Source organism: Rhinolophus ferrumequinum, chromosome 6, assembly GCF_004115265.2.
Source record: "Rhinolophus ferrumequinum isolate MPI-CBG mRhiFer1 chromosome 6, mRhiFer1_v1.p, whole genome shotgun sequence".
In the NCBI taxonomy this organism is placed as follows: Eukaryota; Metazoa; Chordata; class Mammalia; order Chiroptera; family Rhinolophidae; genus Rhinolophus; species Rhinolophus ferrumequinum.
In genome coordinates this window covers 56,102,159-56,124,163 of record NC_046289.1, presented here as the reverse complement: position 1 = coordinate 56,124,163, position 22,005 = coordinate 56,102,159, and the positions used below count along the sequence as shown (strand labels likewise).

Sequence of the window (22,005 nt, the reverse complement as noted above, 5' to 3'; positions counted from 1 at the left end):
GAATGAATGTGCCCTCCAACCCCTCAGCATAGAGAATATTTCCATGATGATAACAGTAAACTTGAAGTAAGCACTCATGTAAAAGAGGGACTAAGCTACAAAATTGATGTTTCTACCAGCAATTATTACATATCTAAATTTGTAGTTTGAAAGTAGTTTTGAATTTGAAACCAATCATTAAAATAGCAAAAGAGCACAACTAGATCATTGGTTAAATTAGCAATTTAAAGATTCTTAGCTGTATTTGATCTTGTATAACCTCTGCCTCTTAGTAGATCTGTTTCCAATAGAGCAAAAATATTCACAATACATTTTGTATGTAAGTGGCTAAAGGGATAAATAAAGAAATGAGTTGTCACTGCTATTTAATATATTATTTACAGTAAAATGGCAGGGATGGGAATAGTTTATAGTCCAGGGTCTATTAGTAAATAATCTAACTTCTAGCTCAAGTAGATAACTTGCGAAGTGAACTAAATAAATTCTGGATATCATAATCCCTTTGATACTGTTGTTAATGCAACAACTATATGCTGAATGCATAGCATGTGACAAACACACCATATAATTGCTGTCCGTAAGGGTGTGGAGAGGAAAGCCTCTATTGGCCTTATTCGGCTCTATTCCTGGAGAGCCCGCCTCTCCCCTGGCTGCCCCCAGATGATTTCCCTGTCATCTATGCCATTTGTCAGGAAAGAACCTTTCTGTAAGTCGAAAACTGGCTGATTACCTCACAGGCAATAGAGATCTTTAGATTTGCTGTTAAGAAAGAAATATCAGCATCAAAGCAAAGAGCTTCAAGACATTTTCCTATTTAAGTGTCAAAAACTGATTAGACGAGACACTTGTGGGACCGTTGTGAACGCAGACAAGCTATGTTTATGTGAATTAGCATTATGCACATTTTACAGAGGAGGCAACGGAGGCTCAGAGAGGTTGAGTAACTTAACTAAGATTACACAGCATGTGGCCACTCCAAGTAAATTTAAGTGACCTATAATCAAGTTTAGTTCACCACGCACCAAGTACTTCCATATAACCACATCTATAGAAGTGCGTATTGATGGAACTTGCTCTCACTGAATGCTAATATAGAGAAAAAGCCCAAATATGTAAAAAATGCTATTATTATTAACAAAGATGCCATAAAAATCAAGAGTTTAGTATAGGACTGTGCAATAAAAAAATAAATGACAGCCACAAATGTGAGCCACATGTATCATTTAAAATTTTCTACTAGTTATATTAAAAAAACAAAAAGAAATAGGTTAAATTAATTATAATAATGTATTTTGCTTAAACCAATATATCCAATATATTATTTCAAAATGTAAGTTGAAAATATACTATGGTATCTTACCTAACTGTTTTTCATGCTACATCTTTGAAATCCGGTGTCTGTTTTACATTTACAACACGTCTCAATTCAGACCAGCCATTTTGAAGGGCTCAATAGCCACATGTGTCTCGTGGCTACCGTTTGGATGGCACAGGTTTGGACAGTGCAGAAAACTGCATTTTCATACAATACTGTAAAGTACAGAAAACAAAACCTTCTCTTTAAAAATATATTTCTACTCTAATGATTTCTGTAACATTTAAGAAATGTAATCTTTATTTTACTAATGTTATTATTGCCAGCACATGTAATAGATGCTCAAATATTTGCTGAACTGACGAACTTGGGCCTACAGCCCAGGGTTATGCTTGGCTGAGTCTCTCCTGTTTTGTTCAGCATGAGAAAAGTGTTTTCTCAAGTTTAAAAGAAATTGGCAAGATCCTGGCTGCTTGCCAGGAGGTCCTACAACTTTTTTATAAAGGCGTAATTGCTCTGACAGTTGGATTCTAATAATGAAAGTAAATCGCAAAGCTTGGAGCATCCATACGGAAAGGCCTGATGCATTCCCTTCTGGTGCTCTAATTAAAATGTGTACATTGAATTCTAATGAAAGACCAGGCCCTGAATAAATGTGCTTTCATTTACATGGTGTACCATGATGTCAGTCCAAATCTTTGAGCTCTCTTTGTAGGTCAAGCAACTGCTTGACTAATACCCAGGATTATTCTTCTGGTCAGGTGGTTCTCACCTCAGGGCAGTTTTGCCCTCCAGGGGACATTTGGCAGTGCCTGCAGATATTTTTGGTTGTCATGACTGGGAGGGGCACTGTTGGCATTTGGTGGGTCTCAGAGGCTGCTAACTCTCCTATAATACACAGGACAACCTCCCACAACAAAGAATTACCTGCCTCAAATGTCAATAGTGCCAAAGCTGAGAAACCCTGTACTTGTCTCAAGTTGGATTCCTTCTCTTCTTCCTTCTTCCTGTTTTTACCTCCGTAAAACAATGTAAATAATTTAGAAGTTCCTTGTTCTGTTCCCCCAGAGCAATCAGTTTTGTTTTTCATTCTTCTAGTTGTTGCCTTTATGACTTTAATTAAAGTGGCTGTCAATCCTGCGTGGACATTAGTCACCTGCAGAGCTTTTCAAAAATGCAGCTGTTCAGGCCACCACCTGAGATGCTGATTTAATTCATCTGGGGTGGGGCCCAAGCATTGGTATGTTTTTTAAAGGCATCCAGGTCATTTCAATATGTAACCACGGTAGAAAAACACTGATCTACATATATTTTTATTTTTAATTTATCACCTTAGATAATTTTTGATCCTCCATTAGAAAAGATAGGGGCATTTTTATACTCATTCTACCTTCCATCCCTCCTTCTACCCCTAAATTGTAGTTATTCTATTATCTTTACACACTTGAACTTTATGTATCTTAGGTCATTATATTTTACATTATGTATATAGATTGACTCCAAAATTTAAAACTTGTTACCAGCATTTACAATTATCTGGCTATATAAATGTATAAATCTCTGTTTTCATGGGCCTTACAGTCTAGTCACTAATGCAGATCTGATTTTTCTTTATAAGTAACATTTTTTCTTGCTAGAAACTTCTAGGACTCTCTCTTTTCCATTAGAGTTCTGAAATTTCATTTGTACCCATTTATGAGTCTTTTTATTCATTCCTCTCAGCCTCCAGTGTGTTCTTTCAGGTAAAGACTTGTAGCTTTCTTCAATGGTAGGAAGTTTTTCCTTATTACTTTATAGTTTCTTCCTTTCTGTTGTCTTTTTGTTGTCGTACTCCTTTTGAAACTCCGATTGAGGAATGCTGACCTTCTGTAGCTTTCCTCCATATCTCTTAATTCTATCTCTGTCTTTTTACTCTACGTTCTTGGAAATATCCTCAGCTTTATCTTCTAGCTCACCAGCTTGGTCTTTAGCCGTGCTCATTTTATAATTCTGATGTTTATTACTTTTCTTTATTTCAATGTAGTATGTTAAATTTTCAAAACATTTTCTTGTTCTTATTTCTCTTTTGTTTCATAATAGTCAGTATTTATTTTATGGATGTAGTGTATTCTCTTTCTTTTATCTAGTTTTGGAGGGGTATGGGGTGGGGAAGGGAGAATAACGATTAGAATAAATACATTTGTTTCTGTTCCTGGAATAATATTTGTTCCCTCTATGTCATGCTGTCCTGTAGGGTAGATTTCCGTAAATTTCAATCCTAGGCGTAGCTGCCTCTCCCCCTTTCACTGACACTATCTGGTGATGGTCTGGAGGTGCCTCGGTTTCTGCACTGCTTCTCTCTCAGGTCCTAGCACCCTCACTAGAGGCTCTTCCAGGAAGATTTTTCCCTGATAGTTGTGCTGGCAGTTACTCTTTTTCCGGGAAGCTGAGAGAAGGGTAGTCTGCTGACCATCTGCTCTAGTTGCTACATGTGTTCCTTAGGCAGTTCTTTAATGAAATGCCCCAGTTGGGACTTAACCCCTGGCATCGCAGGCAACTTTGTGCTAATTTCTCCACCCATCTTTCTATTTCCTGTATTTTAGCAGTTCTTCAAGATAATGGCCCCCCTTTTTTGTTTTCTTGTACCGCGAGAGTTCCAGTCACTTAAAAATGTTATCTTTTCTTTATGAAGTGGAGAACTTTGGGAGCAAGGTGAACAGACAGGTGCATGTGTGCAGTCTGGGGGCTTGAACTAGGCGTCTCCAGAGGGTTTGTCACTCTGAGTGGTAACTTTGTTCCAAAAGTTGTCTTTGAGGAATTCTGTTTTCTAGATGACCTGATGATATGACTAAATCAGTAGTCCCCCAATGCTAGTCAATTGTGAAGTTTTTTATCCATTCATAATAAAAGGGACAAAATAAAATAATTCTGAGATTATATCCTTTCTACATGTTTCCTAATGTTAAAATGCCTTTTCTCAAAAAAAAAAAAAAAAAATGACAATGATAACAGATGACAGTGGGTTTCTTAAAATGTCCTTACTTAACAAAACAAAGTTGGTATTCTTACATCAGTGTCTTTTTTTCCTTGTTTTCAGTTTTGCAGTATGTTAGATTCATAAGTCTAGGCTGCTGGACTAAACACTTTTTTTGAGTTTTACATCATTATCTTCGTTACTTGGAGGTGAAAGTGTGATTTAACTAAGGTTTTAAGTACTGTAAAAATACCTATTTAATTTGGGGGTGGGGAGTTCAGGAAGTAAATCTTTGGAAACCCTAATGGTTACTTATTTTTTGTATAATAAGGCTTTTGCAGATATGCTGAAAGTAAACAAGACCTTGAAAAGTCTAAACATAGAATCCAATTTTATAACTGGAACTGGCATCCTGGCCCTGGTAGAGGCACTGAGAGAAAATGACACCTTGACGGAGATCAAGATTGACAACCAGGTAAGCTAACTCACGGGCTACGTGTGAAAGGAGGGAATGCCGCAGTGGAGTGAATTAAAAGCCAAAGCTCGGTCAGTGGGTTTGGTGTGCTGGCTTTCCTGTAAATTATACCAGCTTCTGGCCTGTGGGGTGTGCAGGAGAGAGCATGTTAATAATTAAGCAGTGCACAGTGGGGCCACCTGGCACACAAAGAGCCAGCCATCCCCCAGCCCCGGGCTAGTCAGGCACCAGAGGAGAAAGAGGGGCGGTAGGGACAGAGGTGTGACAGCTGCTTTGTTCAGCCACCATCACTGTTGCCTCTTAGCAGGATCTCACCACAGTGCTTTCCCAGCCTTGCTGTTTGCCTCTCGCTGGGACGACAGCTACAAGGAGAAAGCAGAGTGACCATGCCCAGAGACAGACTCCTTGTCCCCAGAATGGAGGCTGCCAGAGCTGAAAGAAAGAGCAGACCAGGCTTCTGCAGTCTGGTGCTGGCCACAGAGCCCATTTAAAATAATCTGGGTTCTAGAAGATGATCTGGCTTAGATTAGCAGGCCACACCCACAGTTTGATCACAATCTCAGCTCTGTTACAGCATTTCTCAGGCTCTCATCAACAGCCAAAGCAAGCTGCTGTTCCCTAGAGCCACCACTTCCTGTCCCCTGAAGACCTCTTTTTCCCAGCATCAGCCTGCAGTGCCTCCAGAGTTGCGCTGCTGGCTTCAGCTGGCTCCTGTCCACAGACAGCAAGTCTCAGTTCTCAGCATGACGTCGTGCCCTGCCCTTTCAGCTACAGGGAAGTGTCTGCAATGAGATTTAGTGAATCTGAGGGGTCTAGACTCTGTAAAGTAGAAAGAAAGGGCCATCGAGGATAGAGCAAGGAGACTTGCTCCATGAGCATTCCCGTCGGGTGGTAGGTAGGATGGACAGTGGGGGACGTGCCAGTTGAGATTACCCACTACATGTCTGGGAAATTTCCTGGTCTAGACCCTTCTAAGATCTGATAAAGCCCCAGGGTCCCAGCCAGAATTTTTGCCTAAGCCTGAAGACCCCCAACAGGTACCATGAACAGCTCTACTCTCCATTTTTGCTAACCAGGACGAGCAGGCTGTACAGCGCAGGTCCTCTGTCCCTCGACTCCTACTGAGGCTTGTTGCCATAGGAGCAGGGGAAGGCCCCCAGGAGACAGGTGGCCTTCACTCTCACACTCCCCAGAAGGGAAGCAACTGCTTTCCAAATGCAGAGGTGGGAGGGGAGCACAGGGAATGACCAAATACACACAGGAGGTGCTCGATGCTGTGTATCTTGATGTGTATTCAGCTGCTGGCAAATTAAAAAAGAGTCATCAGGGAGTGGGAGAGCAGGAAAACAAGCTAGAGAGAAATATGAAGTGAGAGAAAAGAAGTGATAGCTCAGGGGTATTTATCAAATAGACTAGTGTCAGGAAGATATTGAGGGCTCTTAGTAGATATTTCCAGGAGATCTAAGACAGAAGTGGATACCTTCTTCCAAAGTGTATTTAACTTTTTGTGTTGGTTTAGGCCATAGTGAAACCCCATATCTGAAACAATGTGCTAGACACTCTTCCTAGCTCCTTGTAAAATACTATCTAGTTAGGGTTGCCAGATAAAATACAGCTGAATTTGAATTTAAGATAAGCAACGTTTAATTTTTAGTATAAGTGTCTCATGAAATATTTGGGACATACTTATACTAAAAAATTATTTATTGTTTATTGAAATTCAAATTTAACTGAATGTCCTGTATTTTTATTTGCTGAATCTGACAAACTTATACCTAGTGAATGAGCTGAAATTCTGATAATTTAGAATAGAGCAGCTTTTTATAATGCCTGTGAAGTAGACTCTGAAGTGCGAAGTCTGAACTTGCTCTCTTAAATCCCTTCCAAATCATTAACCTCTTCACTCCTCTTTAGTCACCTAGGAATGGACTTGTGTAATTTTTCAACTTTAGTCCCCCAGTATGCCTCTGAAATGGCTTCTCTTTACTTGTGACACGAAAGAGGATTACATTCTAGAATAACCGGGAAAATTCTTTGCTTTATGCCAAGAATGAGGAAATTCAGAGTCAAAACTTGATTTCCATCCACAGTTTTGTTCATTGACTCATAAACTGTTAGAAGTAAATCTCAGTTTCCTCGTCTGTCTAATGGAGGGTTTGAAATAAAACAATCTGTAAGACAGTTTCTTCAGGCAGGACCAGCTGCTGAGACCAAGTTAGCATCATTGCATTAGACAGCTGCACCAGAGTGAGGGCGTGCTGAGAACCCACCGGTGGGGCAGGTGGGGCAAGCCGCCATGGCTGGGCTCCAGGTAAATATGTAATAATTTAATCAGTTGCCCCATGAGAAGGACAGTCTGGTGCACACTCATGAAACAGATGGGCAACTGCTAAATAAATTTGAGTAGAGAAAAGAGGTCACTTCAAAACAGAAGGTGATCTGAAGAAATGTATTCTTAAACATTTATTTATTTTTTTCTTTGTATTTAGTGACTTAAAATTAAAAAGAAAAACATACTATCCAAATTATGAGAAATTTTGGTGTCCCTTTGGTACCCTGGATTTATACAACACAAAAGACCTAAATCAAAATAAGATTCAGGTTGAGAAAGGAAGATGCTCTATGTTATATTACTTTCTCTTCTTCTTTTCTATGGTCCCTCCCAATATAATTTTCTTCAGCTCCTACCTCCTTCATATTCACCATCAGCTCACCCATCCTTCAAGTTACCCAAGTGCAGGACTCCAAATGCTTGAAATTTGTGAGGGGAAGTAAAGGAACTTCCATGTCATCCCTCTCAGTCAGCCACATCCACCATGAGCTCCTTCTGCCCTTGGATAGGACCACTTTGGCCCACTCCAGGGGCATAAGCCATAACTATGGCAGCCCCAACCTTAGCTCAGGTCCCAATCCTTAATAGAGTCCCACTGTTCTAAAGTGTGTCATGAGCTAAAGTTGCTCATAAAACTAGGAAGCCAGTATCTCTGACTTTTTTGCTGCCTTTCCCTCCCATAGACCTACAAAGTTTAGATTGCTAATCTCTACCCTGTGGATTTCTAGAATTGTTCTTTTCAGACTGGAAGTGTCACATTTTGTTAATTTCTTGGTGAGAGACTTGTTTGACAGGTTGTTGGATGAAAAGAAGGATGAGGAGCGAAGAGTTAAGCCTTAGAACTTGCCTAGGACACAAAAGTTTCTCCATAAATTTTTCTCCTTCATCTATTCCATACTTAAATTTTCCAAATTTAAAAGGTATATAGATTTTAATGTATTATAAAGCAATCCAAATGCATGATACTGGCACAGAAATAGACTGACAGAGTAAGAGTCCAGAAACACATCGGTTATACCTGAGAATTTTGCAGTGAAGTGGTTGGTATTTCAAATCATTGAGAGAAGAATGAAGATTAAGATGGTGAGACAATTTGATAGCATTTTGGAACAAAATGAAGTTGAGCCTCTGTGTTAATTCTTATACTAAAATTCATTCCAGATGAAATCAAGATTTCAATATTATAGTATATAAAATCATAAAACAAATGAAAGAAATCAGAAGGAGTAGAGAGACTTTCTAAACATGACATAAAATCTAGATTGTTAAATTTGACCATTTGAAAAGTTAAAAAGGTCTTTAAAGTAGTCAAAAGAAAGACAAACTGAGCAAAGTATTTTCAGCAAATTTTCCTAATATGTAGGAAATTTGCAAATCAATTTTAAAAAGAAAACACAGGCACTATAACCTGGGAGAAAAATGGGTAACTGACAGAGATTGGTAGTTTCCCCCAAAAAAGAAAATACAAATGCATGAGAAAATTAATTGTTCTTATTTGTAATTTGAGAAAAGCAAATTAAATATATACAAGTAAAATATAAGTTTTATCTTTTGGATTGATAATATCTGAAAAGATTGATAACATCTGATGTTGTCTAGAGTAGGGAAAACAGTAACTCTCAAACATTGTTAGCAGGAGTAAAATTTGTCATAACCTTTGAGGATAAGTCAGTAATATATCAAAATTTAAAATATGCTTACTCTTGGACCCAGCTAAAATTTGCCCTACAAGCACACTTGCAGAAATGCCCCCAGGATATATTGTGTGTGCAAGGGAAGTGCACTGCAGTATTGTTTGGATTAGTAGAAACTGAAAGTAATGTAACAGTCATTAGGACCCAGCTAAATGAATTATGATCCAGTGCTACAATGATGCTCTGCAGTATTGGATGAGGAAAACATATATTAACCTACATGAAAAGGTGTTCTTAATGTGAAGGGAAAAAAAGGGAGAACAATATGCTAGTAGAATCCATTTCTGTGATAAAAAAAAGTGTAGACATACATGTGATTACGTAGACATGAATGCACAGAAAATGTTCACAGGACTTCATACTACACACCAAACTGGCTTTCCTCTATGAGGAATGGGAATATTAGGGGAAGAGAGCTTTTATATTTTATACACGTTTTTGTTTGCTTTTCCTAAACAAGCCTCTACTTTTTACTCTAAATAATTTAATGAATATATTATGAAAAAATATGCTATGTTCCTTAAATTTATTAAGTTACTATTTTTACGTGCTGCCAGATTTTAAAACTCTACTTTTAATTTTTTAATTATTCTATGTCTCAACTTAAAAGACCAACAAAAAACCTCTTTTCACAAACTTAAAAACCCTGGGGATTTTTCTATAGCCCAGTAACTAACCCCTTTAGTTTTTGAGAATTCACCTGGCTATGGTTTGAACCACAGTTAAATCTCTTGGAGGCCTCCTAGTGAGACTCTGCTGAGAGAAAATGGTCCATCACTTGATGATCTTTAATTATTTTTGGATATGGATCCTGGAATAGAAAATTCAGTAATAGGATTGATTGCTATAAGACAGTTTCACTATTAAAAACATCCTTTATTTAAACCACAGATACTGGGGTAAATTGGAAACACCAGGTATTAATTTTGCTTTAATTTTACATCTGGAATCATATTTTCCTTCCTAAATAAATTGGTTTAGTCTTTTCAGGTTAGCATGCCTGCTGATATGACTATCTGTTGGTTTTTGCCTCTAGACAAGGAGCAAATGACTGCATGAGAGAAAATATCTCAAGCGACTTTGTCCCATTCAACTGGAGACTTTTGCCTCTTTGCTTTTTTGTCCAACAAGTAGCCATGCATCTTTCCTACGCAAGTAACTGTTTCCTCTTTCTTCTTGGTCGTTCTGTGTATGTGTCTGCACCTGCAACCAGAGACAGCAGTTGGGAACAGCCGTAGAGATGGAAATTGCTCAGATGCTCGAAGAGAATTCAAGGATCCTCAAGTTTGGATATCAGTTTACGAAGCAAGGGCCACGAACAAGGGTGGCAGCTGCCATCACAAAGAATAATGACCTGGGTAATGTAGCCGTAATACATGCTGTTAGCAATGAGAAAAACATGGTGACCATTCATTTCTCCACTTCAGATACAACCTCTCACCATTCCACTGGCCTTGGGTGTCAGCCCTTCATCAGAGGCACATGTTACATGGTCATAGGAATCCTCATTAGTTTCACAGTGTTTAAGTTTTATTATAGCATTCTCTCAAGAGAATTTTTTTATTTTTTTTTATATTTTTTTATTTCTTCCAGGTAGCTTTTGATGTTTGCTCGATTTCCTTTATGTATTTGCTTCTCCTTTCCTTACTTCTTACATGTAAGCACCTTCTCTTGTTATCTGCACCAGAAGATGGACACAATGACATGGAAATTCCTAGTTCACTTATGTTTGAGTCCTGTGTTTTTGTACTTGGGTTTAAATATGGTTATGTCTGATACTTTGGTAATTTACATGTGAAATGAACTGACGGAACTAGTTCTGAAGGTAAACTCAGAAGTAGCTTTCCCAGTTATCCTCTCATCTTTCCTGCTGCCCCTACTCTTTGCTGAGGGTCTGTGGCATTTTTTGTTGTTGTTACAATGAGGAAGTTCACCACAGCACAGAAGAATGCAGGTGTAGACAGTCCACTTGGCATGCAGTCAGCCCATAGCAGGCCTCAGTCCCCAGTTTGAGGTTGAGGGACAGAATGCTTGACTTTGGTCAGGAGAACTGGGCAAGGTGTTCCAGCAGGTGTAGTGCTGGCTGTGGGGGGATTCAGATAGTGGACAAGGCAGAAGCTAACAGTTAGAACTGAAGTGGGCAGGTGACGGTTAGTGTCCAGTTCCCTGCCCACACATGCTTAGCCAAAACCCTGAGGCGCAGCCAAGTTGCCATGTGTGGCATCCAGAGGCTGGCCGGGCATAAGGCAGTGCTTGCCTTCAGGGTGCAGAAGGTGAGTCTAAGGAGGCAGCCCAGTAAACAGGGATTTGGGGAAGGATAGAGGCCGTAGTCGGAAGGCACCTAGGAAAAGCACACGGGGCCGACAGCTGAACAACACGGAGACCACAGAAAACAGGCAAAACAAGTGATTTGAAGTAAACAGAGGCAATCCTGAGTCCAGGGGCAGCATCCGTAGGCAACAGCTTTGGTCGAATTTTCTGCAGACTAGGCTGAGCTATTTAAAGTGGAGAGTTGGGGCAACACTGCAGCCAGGGCACCGTTTTTGCTAAATGCAGGAAGGTTAGAGTAGCCCTCCTTTACCCCACCAGAAGAGCCTACGCGTGGGGAGGCAAAAGGGTTCGGAAGAAGAAGTTTGCACAAACTGGGAACAGGTAGCTGGGCAATGTCTTTGATACTAAGAACCAGTTTAAGGGAACTTTTATCTCTGAGTTTGCTTGCTATCTGAATCACACCTTCCTTGGAGGTTGATACTTAGGCGATTTTATTTAAAACGGGTTTAAAAACTCTGAACTTCTGATTGCAGATCCTCCTGGTCTTCAAACCATAATCAGAATGAATAGATAGTGAATGTCATCCTGGGGTGTTAATTAAAGCCAGTTGGTGATGGAGTTGCTCAAGCTGAAAAGATGTGCTGTGGGTAGGTGACCAGGAAACTACAGTGGTACCTTGGTTTTCAAATGTCTCCATTGACGAACATTTCGGTTTACGAACGCCGTAAATTTTATGGATCTATGGTATCATTAGATAGTAAAATTCATGCTAAATTTGCAATTTTAGGAGTTGATTTTAAAGGTCTGGAACGGATTAATCCATTTTGCATTACTTTCTATAGGGAATCTGCACCTCAGTTTTCGAACATTTCAGAACTCGAATGGTCTTCCGGAACGGATTATGTTCGAAACTGAGGTACCACTGTATTAAAAAGTTCCCTATATCGTGGATCTATTTTGGACCTTCCACTCTGCAGAAATGGGAAAGTTCTAACATTCAAGTTTTCCACTATCAGGCATAGCTATATTTAAATATATGTAAATCCCACAAAACACTGGCTTAGTCTATCATTTCCACTTATTGCCATGGGTGATTGAATATTGACATTTAAGATAACTGTATCCTCAGTGTATGGGTTTGCTATTTTGTACGATTAATGTTTATCTGAAATTTAAGGACTGTTCCTTCACTGTGTTTTTTTAACCTTTCTTTCTGTTTTACCTAGTTCGTAAAAAGCGAGTTGAAGGAGAGCGAAGGTAAATCTCTAGAACAGGAGGCGAAGTTTCACCACGGCAGCCATTTAGAAACGAACAAAAACTTTTCTCCTTCCCCTTCGGGACCATTTTATCAAAGGTTGTTCATTTCCGTTAACCACACCACTAATAATTTAATTGTTATTTTTTAGCACTAATTATTTATCTTGGATTTTTTAATATATACAATTGTTTTATTTGCTCATGGGCACCTCTGGCACTTGCACCAGTGGCCTCTTGCAGGTCTTACTAGGTGACAACAATTGAAATGATTTAACCACTTTCATATTGGGTTGTCTTGCTTTCCTACATGAATTTTTTTTTTAACCACTGAGAGGAATTGAGTATATAAGTATGTTTGTAACTGTGATTACGATAGAAGCCTATCTCTGTTTACATGCATAGCTTTGAGTTAGGCTAAATACATCAGAAGTGTTGAAGTTAGTATTGCCAATCTTTCACTGGGTGAGAAAATGTGATCAACTAAGCGTAAATTCTCTCTTAGTTCCAGAAATATCACTAAATGCACATGCCCCACTGATCAGAGATCATTGGTGTCATCATAAAAGCAAGATAGCATTATGATGCTTTAACATAGCCTTAGCAAATAAATGTAAAGTGTTCATTAACCCACAAATATAGCTTCAAGCCAGATTCACAGGTAGCAAAATAAATTAGCGCGGCTACCTTTACTGATTATTCATCATAGATTTAATCTTTAACATGACTCTAAATAATAACTTTTTACAAAACTGTTTTGAAGATTTGCAGACATGATGGCAAATTTTTAAATTTTAGTAAGAGGGAAGCTTTTAAAACATTACACTCCTAAATAAAACAACAATAATTGTACCTTAATCAAGATTGTCTGCTACACATGATTGCATTATTTTGGCAAATTTTAGAAGCATGTATTGCTTTATCTTTAGTTGTAACAGGATCACCGGATGAAGTGTGAACATTCAGGTTAATTATACAGATTTTTGTCTACAAGGCATGATCCATCATGATGTTTGGAAACATCCGGAAAAATGTAAATGATCACATATCCAGATATTTGTCATCTCAAGAATGAAGCGTGTAAAAGTACTGAGATGATTGCATGGTAGTATGCATCAAACGTTTACTTTAGCAGTGCAACAGTGCAATGCTAAAATAAGGAAACAAGTGACTGCAGCCTTTGGCTCAAGCTCACATGCCTTTGAGAACTGTAAGTGCCCAAGGCTGTACTTGGTGGCACTCTGACAGGTGGCTTTATGTCTCACTCACTTACTCTCTTCTCCCCTCCCTTCCTTCCAACTCATTCTCTTTTCTCTTGTCTCTAATTCTGAGCCTTTTAAAAGTGACATCCTGGTAACATCTGGAGCTAAAGAGATGGCTGACTCTCCGAGAAGGTGGGCCCAATCCAGGATTTGTTTAGTAATTAAATATTCCTGTGTTGTTTGATAGCAGTAAAATAAGTTAAGGGTAACATAATTCATATTATTCTAGTTAGCTTGTAAGGCACATGGAAACTGTTTAGGATAGACATCCTTTATAAAATTGGACACTGATCTGTAGTATAAGTATTCACATCTGGAGTTCTAAAATCCTTTGAAACATCTCATTTGCTTGAGAATGTTTTAGATTTTTTGAGGGAGTAATGAGCAGAACATGTTGACATTTTGGGAACCCTGAAAATCCTTGGATTAGTTTTCTACATATCCCTATCTGTACAACAAAAAAATACTAAGTAGTATTTGATGGTTTGCGGTCCGATTTTTCCTTCCCTCTTAGGTGTGCTATGTTGGAGCTGACTTATACTGGCTTACTGATTATTAAATTTTCAAGAATTTTGCAAGCTATTTGCTAAACATAGCCAACTTTTTTATTAAAAAGTAAATGACATATGCTTACAATTAGTGTTATATTAAAAACAAAAGTAATACTCAGATATACATTTTACTATTTTCTATTCTCTTCAGACTAATTGCATCTATTGTTTCTGTATGGATGATATACCATGTAAAGGTATGCTATTTATCTCTCTTCCCAATTCAGTAGTTCTTCACAAACCCAGAAATTCAGTACTTTGGTTGTCGGTTTGACATTGGCCATAGTCGGGATATTTTTACCATGGAAATTAGCAAATGTTGCATATCAGGGCTGTTTTCCCCTGTAGGTTGCTAGCTGATAACCATTTATTAGCACACCACTGGGTAAATGTATACATTTCTTGTCTTGTATACGCATGTTTTGATGACCATGTTGCCAACGGGAAGATCGTTTCTCTTCCTTATCTTTCTCCTATCCCTTTGGATTTGTTGCAGATATATTTAAGTGTGAGAGTCCCTGGCATGCCCCTCGGCTTTTTCCTTTCTTTTCTCATACCCTCTCTTTCTTACCTATACCCCTAAGAAATCTTGGATCCTACAGAGTGTGCCTGCAGCCCAACGTGCTGTGGACTGGGGGCTAGAGCAGTTTCTGACAGAAAGCAAGGGAAAAAAATCAGAATTTGATAGTGATTGTTTGTGCTGCAGTTATGGACAGTATTAAAACAAGATAATGGGATACTGTCAAAATTGAGCACTTGTTTAGCTTGTAAAATACTTGGGTCACATGTAATAGAATCTATGAAATCAAATATGTATTTCTAATCAGTTTGTTACCTGTGTTTTAGAAGTAGCTTGAAAGGTGACATTTCCATGAGTATTCACATATTAAAGATAAGTATTGGAAGATAAGCTTCCATTTTTTTTTTTAAGCTTCCATTTTTAAGAGCCTATAAATCATTTAATTAGCCTAGGACTCCATCTCCCCATCTGCCCAAAATGTGTAAGTAGAAGCTCTTTCATGATCTTGAGCGTAATTAATCCCTTACCATCCATCACGGTGGGACATATGGGTGTATAAAGTATTTTTATATATATGCATTTTGCCAAATATTGAGATATTTGGCAACATCTGGACAATTGATTGAAGGGAGATAATCTCTCCCCAGACCACGTCCTTTCCCCTTTTAGACGGGTACAGGCCCATGTTAAGTGTAAAATCACTTTCCTGGACTTACAGGCTCATGTCGCAGCATATGTGGAAAAGACTTTTAGGAGATAAATTTTGGAAGGCTAGAGATCATACCATTAGTCCAGCACTACATCTCCCCATCTTACGGAAGTGTGTAATGAAGCTGTTTCATCCTCATCAGCATGATTTAATCCTTTCATTTTGGTAGGGCCTAGTGTAAATAAATGTGTGTGTGTGTGTGTGTGTGCGCACGCACTCTCATACCAACTATCTAAGTATCTAACTAGGCGTTTGGCTACATCTGGACAACTGATCGAAGGGGGATGCTCTCTCCCCACCTCCATTTCCCTTGTCCTTTTTAGAGTTGCTGCAGGCCCAGGTTAATGTGTTTGCAGTTTGGGTCACCAACCACCAAATTTCACAGCGTGTGTGGACGATAAACCTTAGAGAATATTAGAAGCCAAAAATCATTTCATTGTTTTAGCACCAAATCTCTCTGCCTAAAGTGTGTAAGTAGAAGCTCTTTCATCTGCATCAACATAATTCAGCCCCTTCCTTCCAAGTGTGTAGGGCACACTGTATATAAATATTTTGTATGTAACTATTACCAAATACTGTAAGGAGATATTTGGCTAAAGCTGGACAATTGACTGCTTTCGGGAGATGCTGTCTCCCAGTCCTTCTTCCCTCACCCCTCAGAGTTGCTGTGGGCCTAGGTTAGGTAGAGAATCACTAACCTGGAGGGGCACATGCAGCTCACCCATCTTCGAGCACGCACTTCATCGTACAGTAGAAGCCCATCTTCATTTCACAACTCAGAAATTGTCCCAACGCCTATGCTCCTGAAAACAATTTCCCTAAGGGAAGCCTGGCACACCCGATCAAAACAGCAGCAGCTTCTCTTCCAGAGAGAAACGTGGCCCCTGGCAGGGCACCAGCATTAGGGAAACCAGTGTGCTCTGAATAACTGCCATGAGAATGTTTCAGACACTCAAACTTGGAACAGGTATCAAGCATCAGCATGCTTGAAATGTAAGACAGCCCTTTAAATTGACAAAAGAGTTTGAAGAAATTTCCTTTTTTCATGGATATGACGTAATTAGCCTTCTCCTAGGCACTGTGAAGGAGACAGAGGAAGTATAAGAACTCTGGATTGATAAAATTTGATACTTGTTTCTGGGTTTTAGGGATAGAGTGCCTTTTTTGCACAGTGGATACCATCTTTAGTGCAAGTGTTTATAGCATCAGCCAAAATGGGCGGGGGCAGTAAGTTGTGAATACTGGGTTCTGTGGTATGTTAGCTGTGGAGAACTCAGTGGGGAACACTGGAAGTCGGTTTTAAGTCATAATCCTGAAGCTTCCTTCCTTCCTCTCATACTAGTGATGCAGTAATAGCTACTTTTAACGAGCAGAGATCTGAGGTGAAGTGTTTTAGCTCTACCAGTAGCAGTTTTTCCTTGTGGCTCCTCATTTCAAATCTCCCATCCTCAGAGCTAAAGGACTGAGACACATGCAGAGGAAAAGTGTGAGGATGGTTGGAAGAATCAGGCTGGACCCTCTGGATGAAAATCACATGACCAGGCCTCCCAGTAACAAGCTGGAGAGAGAGAGAGGAAAGTACCCAGAACCCAGGATGGATGCAGTTTTCTTCCCAACTAGGTCAGATTGGATTCTGTTTTGTGGTTCAGGACTTTAGTGGAGAGGCTGAGTGAGGTGGGAAAGGAAGATGGAAATTAAAGATTTTATTTTGCTTAAGGGCAGAAGTAAACTCTGCTCAGCTTACCTCTTTCCCATCTGCCCGTAACAGCAATGATTGAACGTTCAGTAGAGGGGTGGAGGAGGAGTTCCAAGGTTTAAATTTGGAACCTGCCTCTGGGTACTGTTCTAGGAACGCTGTACATGTACCAGAGGTGACCCCCGTTTTGTGATGCCTTCTTGACTTGGGGGAGAGTGAAGGAGACTCGACTTTTCTCTGATACCTTCCACGGTAGTCATTCTGAGTACACTGGCTCTGCTAGTCGGTATGGTGAAAGAGCACCGTACTAAGCGATGTGGGGACGGACTCCTAATACCATCACCAACACTTAGCAGGGGTATGATCATGGGCAATTCATTCAATTGCCTGCCAATTATAGACTATATAGGGGGAAGAGCACTGGATTTGGAGTCAGGAAACCTGGACACTTGGCTCCACCGTTCTTGGCTGGGTGACTCTGGGGCACGCCACTGAGTCTCTCAAGCCTAAGGTTCTTCAGCTATATTATAATGGGAATGATATCTTCACTATCTACCTCACAGAGTTGTGATGAGAATAGAATCAGATGATGGGATGAAAATACTACACCGGAAAGGGCTATACAAAAATGGGAGATCGTTTTTTTTTATCTATTCACGAATGTTTTCCACCGTGTCTTGAATCTGTTTTATTTTCTTCCAACCAACAATTACGTCTTCCACATCTTTTTGAGTATGGGGAATTGAAGCATGAGTATGATGTAGGGATTGGCATTACTTTACTTCGTACACACAGGTGGGAGAGGTGGTTGATGAGGGCGGTGGGTGCTATATACCAGTGATGTGTGTGGTAGGGCATTTTCCTGGGTCACTCTGACAGTACCTGGGGACGTGGTCAGGACCCTTGCAGAGAGCCTAAGGCTAGACACAATGGGGAAGCAAACAGTGATTAAGAATTGGAGGGCAAGTCAGGGGCACTGCTGCCATCTTGTCAGCTCTGTCACCACTTGGGGTGGGACTGTGACTTAAGGTATGAATGAAGGCCTAGAAGAGAAGACTCTTGAGGGCTCCAGTAGCTGTATAATAGACTTAAGCTCTGATAGTGAAGGGAAGGAAGTGTCACTTGTGAGATCAGCTCTCCCGGACAGCAGCTGCCTTGTTACCACCAGCAACCTTAGCCCTGGTCTGTGTTATTTTCTTCTAAGAAAGGTATTGAAACATGGCCTCACAGGACTTTCATAAGCACTTGGAGGCAGGGCCTGTCTCATCAATCTTTGTATCTTCGGCAGCATCTGGTAAGGTGCCTTGTACATAATAGGTGCTTAATAAATGTTGTTTGACTTGTTCTCCAGCCCCACAAGAATTATGCTCCATTTGCCACCATGTAATATTTTTTTTGGAAACATTATTGACTTGGATGTCAGATGTGTGTGACTTTGGGCAAGATTTTCCATCTGTCTCATCTTCATTTCATCTGGAAAATGAAGTGAGTGGATTAGATGCTCTCTAAGGTCCCTTCCATCTCCTTTGATTCTAAAGTGTTTCCATTGTCTCTGAACATAGGTGCGTAATGCCTCCATTGCAGTTCCATCTCTCTTCAGAAGGCTTTGTTCAGAGGAAGAGGTCTGAACAGTCCATAGTTCTCTCTTCCTCTTGAGCGGTTTTTACTGTCTTCAGAATAGTTCTGGAGGAACAGCCTTTTCTAAAATGATATTTTAAAATATATCATATTTTCTCAAAATTGTGGAGGAAAAGGGGAAATGCAAAGAAGGAAACAGCATAGTAAACACAGCATGTTTTTCATAGGCTTTTATTTGTGTGTGTGTGTGTGTGTGTGTGTGTGTTTGTATGTGTGTGTGTGTGTGTGTGTGTGTGTGTGTGTTTCTGAGCACATACTGACGGGATAACAGAGAAGCCAATCAGGAGTACACTGTGCAATTGGGAGAAGCTGGCCCAGGATTAAAAATTTTCCGTGGATAATCTAAATGCGGATAGATAGGAATTGGTCATATGGTGAAATAGATGGCTAGAAATCTGTGTGCTTTTTAAGGAAATTTTATTTTGGTACCAAACATTGCCAGTGACAATCTTTAGTTGAGAAAGAAATTGTTGTGACCTAAAATTTTTATCTCTGCCGCTTTGGTTTTTTCAAAAAGAAAAAAAAAAATACAACCCCACTATATTCATGGAATAATACTTATATTTTAATTAAACCTTTACCTTAATTCTGTTTTATCTATTCAAGTGAAACAAATAAGCATTTTTTCATTGCATTTAAAAATGTAAAATACTTGCATGCCACCAATCTGTAATATTTTACCAGTTTAGATGCCTGTGATGTGTGACCTTACGTGTACCTGTATTGTTTTGAAGAGAACAAAGAAAATAATACTTTGTAACTGTTTAAATTTATATTGGCTACATTTATTTGGCTAAGCAGTTATTGAAAACTCCACATTGCTTAATTTTTTATTTTGAAACTTTTCAGAAGTAGATTTGTATTATATTCATTAGGGAATTAAAGAGTAATTTGCCTTTGAAATGTGAAATTGAACACTGTGTGGGATTTAAATGTATGCTAAAGCAAAATGTATGAAGCGTGAAATACTTGTGAAATACTTTTACCCTGATCCCAGTTGGCACAAGTAGGCGCAATGCTTGACTTTTTGGAATTAGCCAGCCAGACTTAATGCTAAGGTAAATGTATACTGTTTTAATTAATCAAGATTTTTTCGTTTTTAAAAATATAATCCATTCATTTGTGTCTGGAATGAAATTTCCAAGTGAAAATGTGTACAGAACATTAGGAATGAATAAACTTTCCTTTTAAAATGAAAGTAAAGACTGATTTAATCTATCTAATTTTTAGACACATTGTCTCTTTAAAAAAAATAAATGGTTGGCACCATGTTCTCCTATTAGAGTCCATTTGCAGAAAGGTCTATAATGTGCTCTTATTATGAAGATAAGAAGTAGACAGATAACCAGAAGTAGCCAGAGGAAGAAATGAGAACTCATTATTAAAACAAATATGCACACATTCACCTAACAGTTAAAATTTATTAGAATAAATGGGCAAGAATACAGATAACCCAAATAGGTTAAGTGTTTTACCTTGAATTTTTTACATTAACTCTGGGTTTACTTATTTTTTTTTTTAAGATGTGCTGGGATTGATAACACGGAACAGTAAAAATCATAATGTTACATTGTAAAGGTTTGCTCTAGAAAAATAAGAAAACCTACTTTTCCTGTCCTCCTGCTGATCTCTGCCTAACTCTTTGTCACTTAGACTGGTGACAAGATCCAAGAAGAAGCATGTAAAGCCTATTCTAATTTCTGTATTTGCTGTTTCACACCTTCTCGTGGCCAAGGAAGCATAGTAATTATTTTGTTTAAAGTATTCTCTCTTTTAGTCTACCGAGCTGTAATGAATGTACAAGCTGTAACAAGTGTGTCATACTTGCCTGGTTCAAATCTCACTTCCATTAGTTGTGTGAACATCTGTAAATTACCGAATAGCCTCAATTTCTGTAAAACAGGAATCGTAATCATACTTCACAGTAGCACTATTATGAGGATTAATGTGTAAAACCCTTAGAACAGTGCCTGGCATATAGAAGGCATTTAGGTATTAGTATCCTAAATTCTAACCTAAATAAATATCCATGGTTCTGAATGCCAACAGAGTTCTCCATTTTATGCTGACAATGTCAGGAATTTAAGCAGGACTTACTCACTTTTGTGTTTCCACTTTCCATTCCCCTCTGGCAGACAGGCCCTCCCCCATCACTCCAAGAATATAATCAAGAAAGAGCTGACTCAGGAGTTACTCCTGACCCACCCTCTCTTTCAGCTCTGCTCCTCATAGCTTCCCTGACATTTCCACTTGTTTGTACTTGTTCTGCTTCCTGAGTGCCCTCCTTTGGATCTGGCAGTCTGGCTTGGGTCTGCTGTGCATTAGACTCGACTCTGTATGGACAACCCCATCTCAGTTTGATCATTCAGCCTTTCTCTGTGCTCTGTGAAGTGGTGCTCCTGTCCCACCACTCCAGGAAAGTGATCAGATGCTCACAGCCTCTGGCAAGTGTCCCACAGGTCACAGGACCTCAGCAGGAACTAGATGTATGTGTGCTTGAATGAGATTGGGCTATGCTTTGGGCCCAACCGACTGAAGAAGGGAGATGATGTAGGAAAATCAGGCAGGTACAGGACTCAGAAAGGGTGTGTGAGTGGGGGAGATTCTCCAAATTCTAAACCATTGAATTTATCAATCCTGAGCAACATATTAGAAAAACAAACAAAAACTTCAGTGGTTTATAAGCACTTAGAGGTGGTGATCTCAAAGAGGTAGCACAGATTCACTTACAATAAGTGATAGGAAATCACACGAGTTTGATTAAAAGAATACACTGTATTTGGATTTTAGCAAGATGTTTGACAAATTCTCACAACGTCCTCGAGAAATGTGGGCTACATAACAGTGCAGCTAAATGATTGGTTTAAGCAGTCCTTTTTGACTCTTGATCATAAGTAAATGCTGACAAAAGGAAGAATTCCAACAAGAAGGGCTTAGGAGCCACCACAGGGCTCTTTCCATGACGTGCTTTTGTCAGCAGTTCACCAGTAATTTGGATGTGATACTAATAAAATACCAACTGGGTCTCTAGCTGGTGGACGCTGAGAGGGACAAGCAATACTTTGACAGGTTCAAAACTATTAGGTTGGTGCAAAAGTAATTGCAGTTTTTTGCAATTTTTAACCTTTCAACTGTAATTACTTTTGCACCAACCTAATATCTGGACAGGCCAAAGTATAAGCGAGTATCTATTCAGATAAAAATGTAATAGAAGTAACAATACAGTTGTCTACTTTTAATCTTAAAAATCAACTGCAAAAGATAGAATGGGAAAAATAGGACTTAACTGCCATCTGTGTGGATAAAGACTTTGGTGTTGACTGAAAGCGAGTAAA

General features: G+C 39.2%; 1 protein-coding gene across 4 annotated transcripts in view; it reads left to right on the top strand.

The window, feature by feature from the left end:
• The window catches only part of TMOD2 (tropomodulin 2), a 48,513-nt gene extending 28,395 nt beyond the window's left edge, over positions 1 to 20,118 (top strand). For 2 of the 4 annotated variants that reach the window (XM_033107448.1, XM_033107449.1), the window contains exons 8-10: positions 4,600 to 4,743; positions 9,983 to 10,127; positions 12,267 to 20,118. In XM_033107448.1, the coding sequence (XP_032963339.1) occupies positions 4,600 to 4,743; positions 9,983 to 10,127; positions 12,267 to 12,301 (324 nt within the window). In that variant the 3' untranslated portion in view covers positions 12,302 to 20,118. The remainder of the gene's footprint in view (positions 1 to 4,599; positions 4,744 to 9,982; positions 10,128 to 12,266) is intronic. The other 2 variants (XM_033107446.1, XM_033107447.1) reach the window with 1 other exon arrangement.
• The last annotated feature ends 1,887 nt before the right edge of the window (positions 20,119 to 22,005 follow it).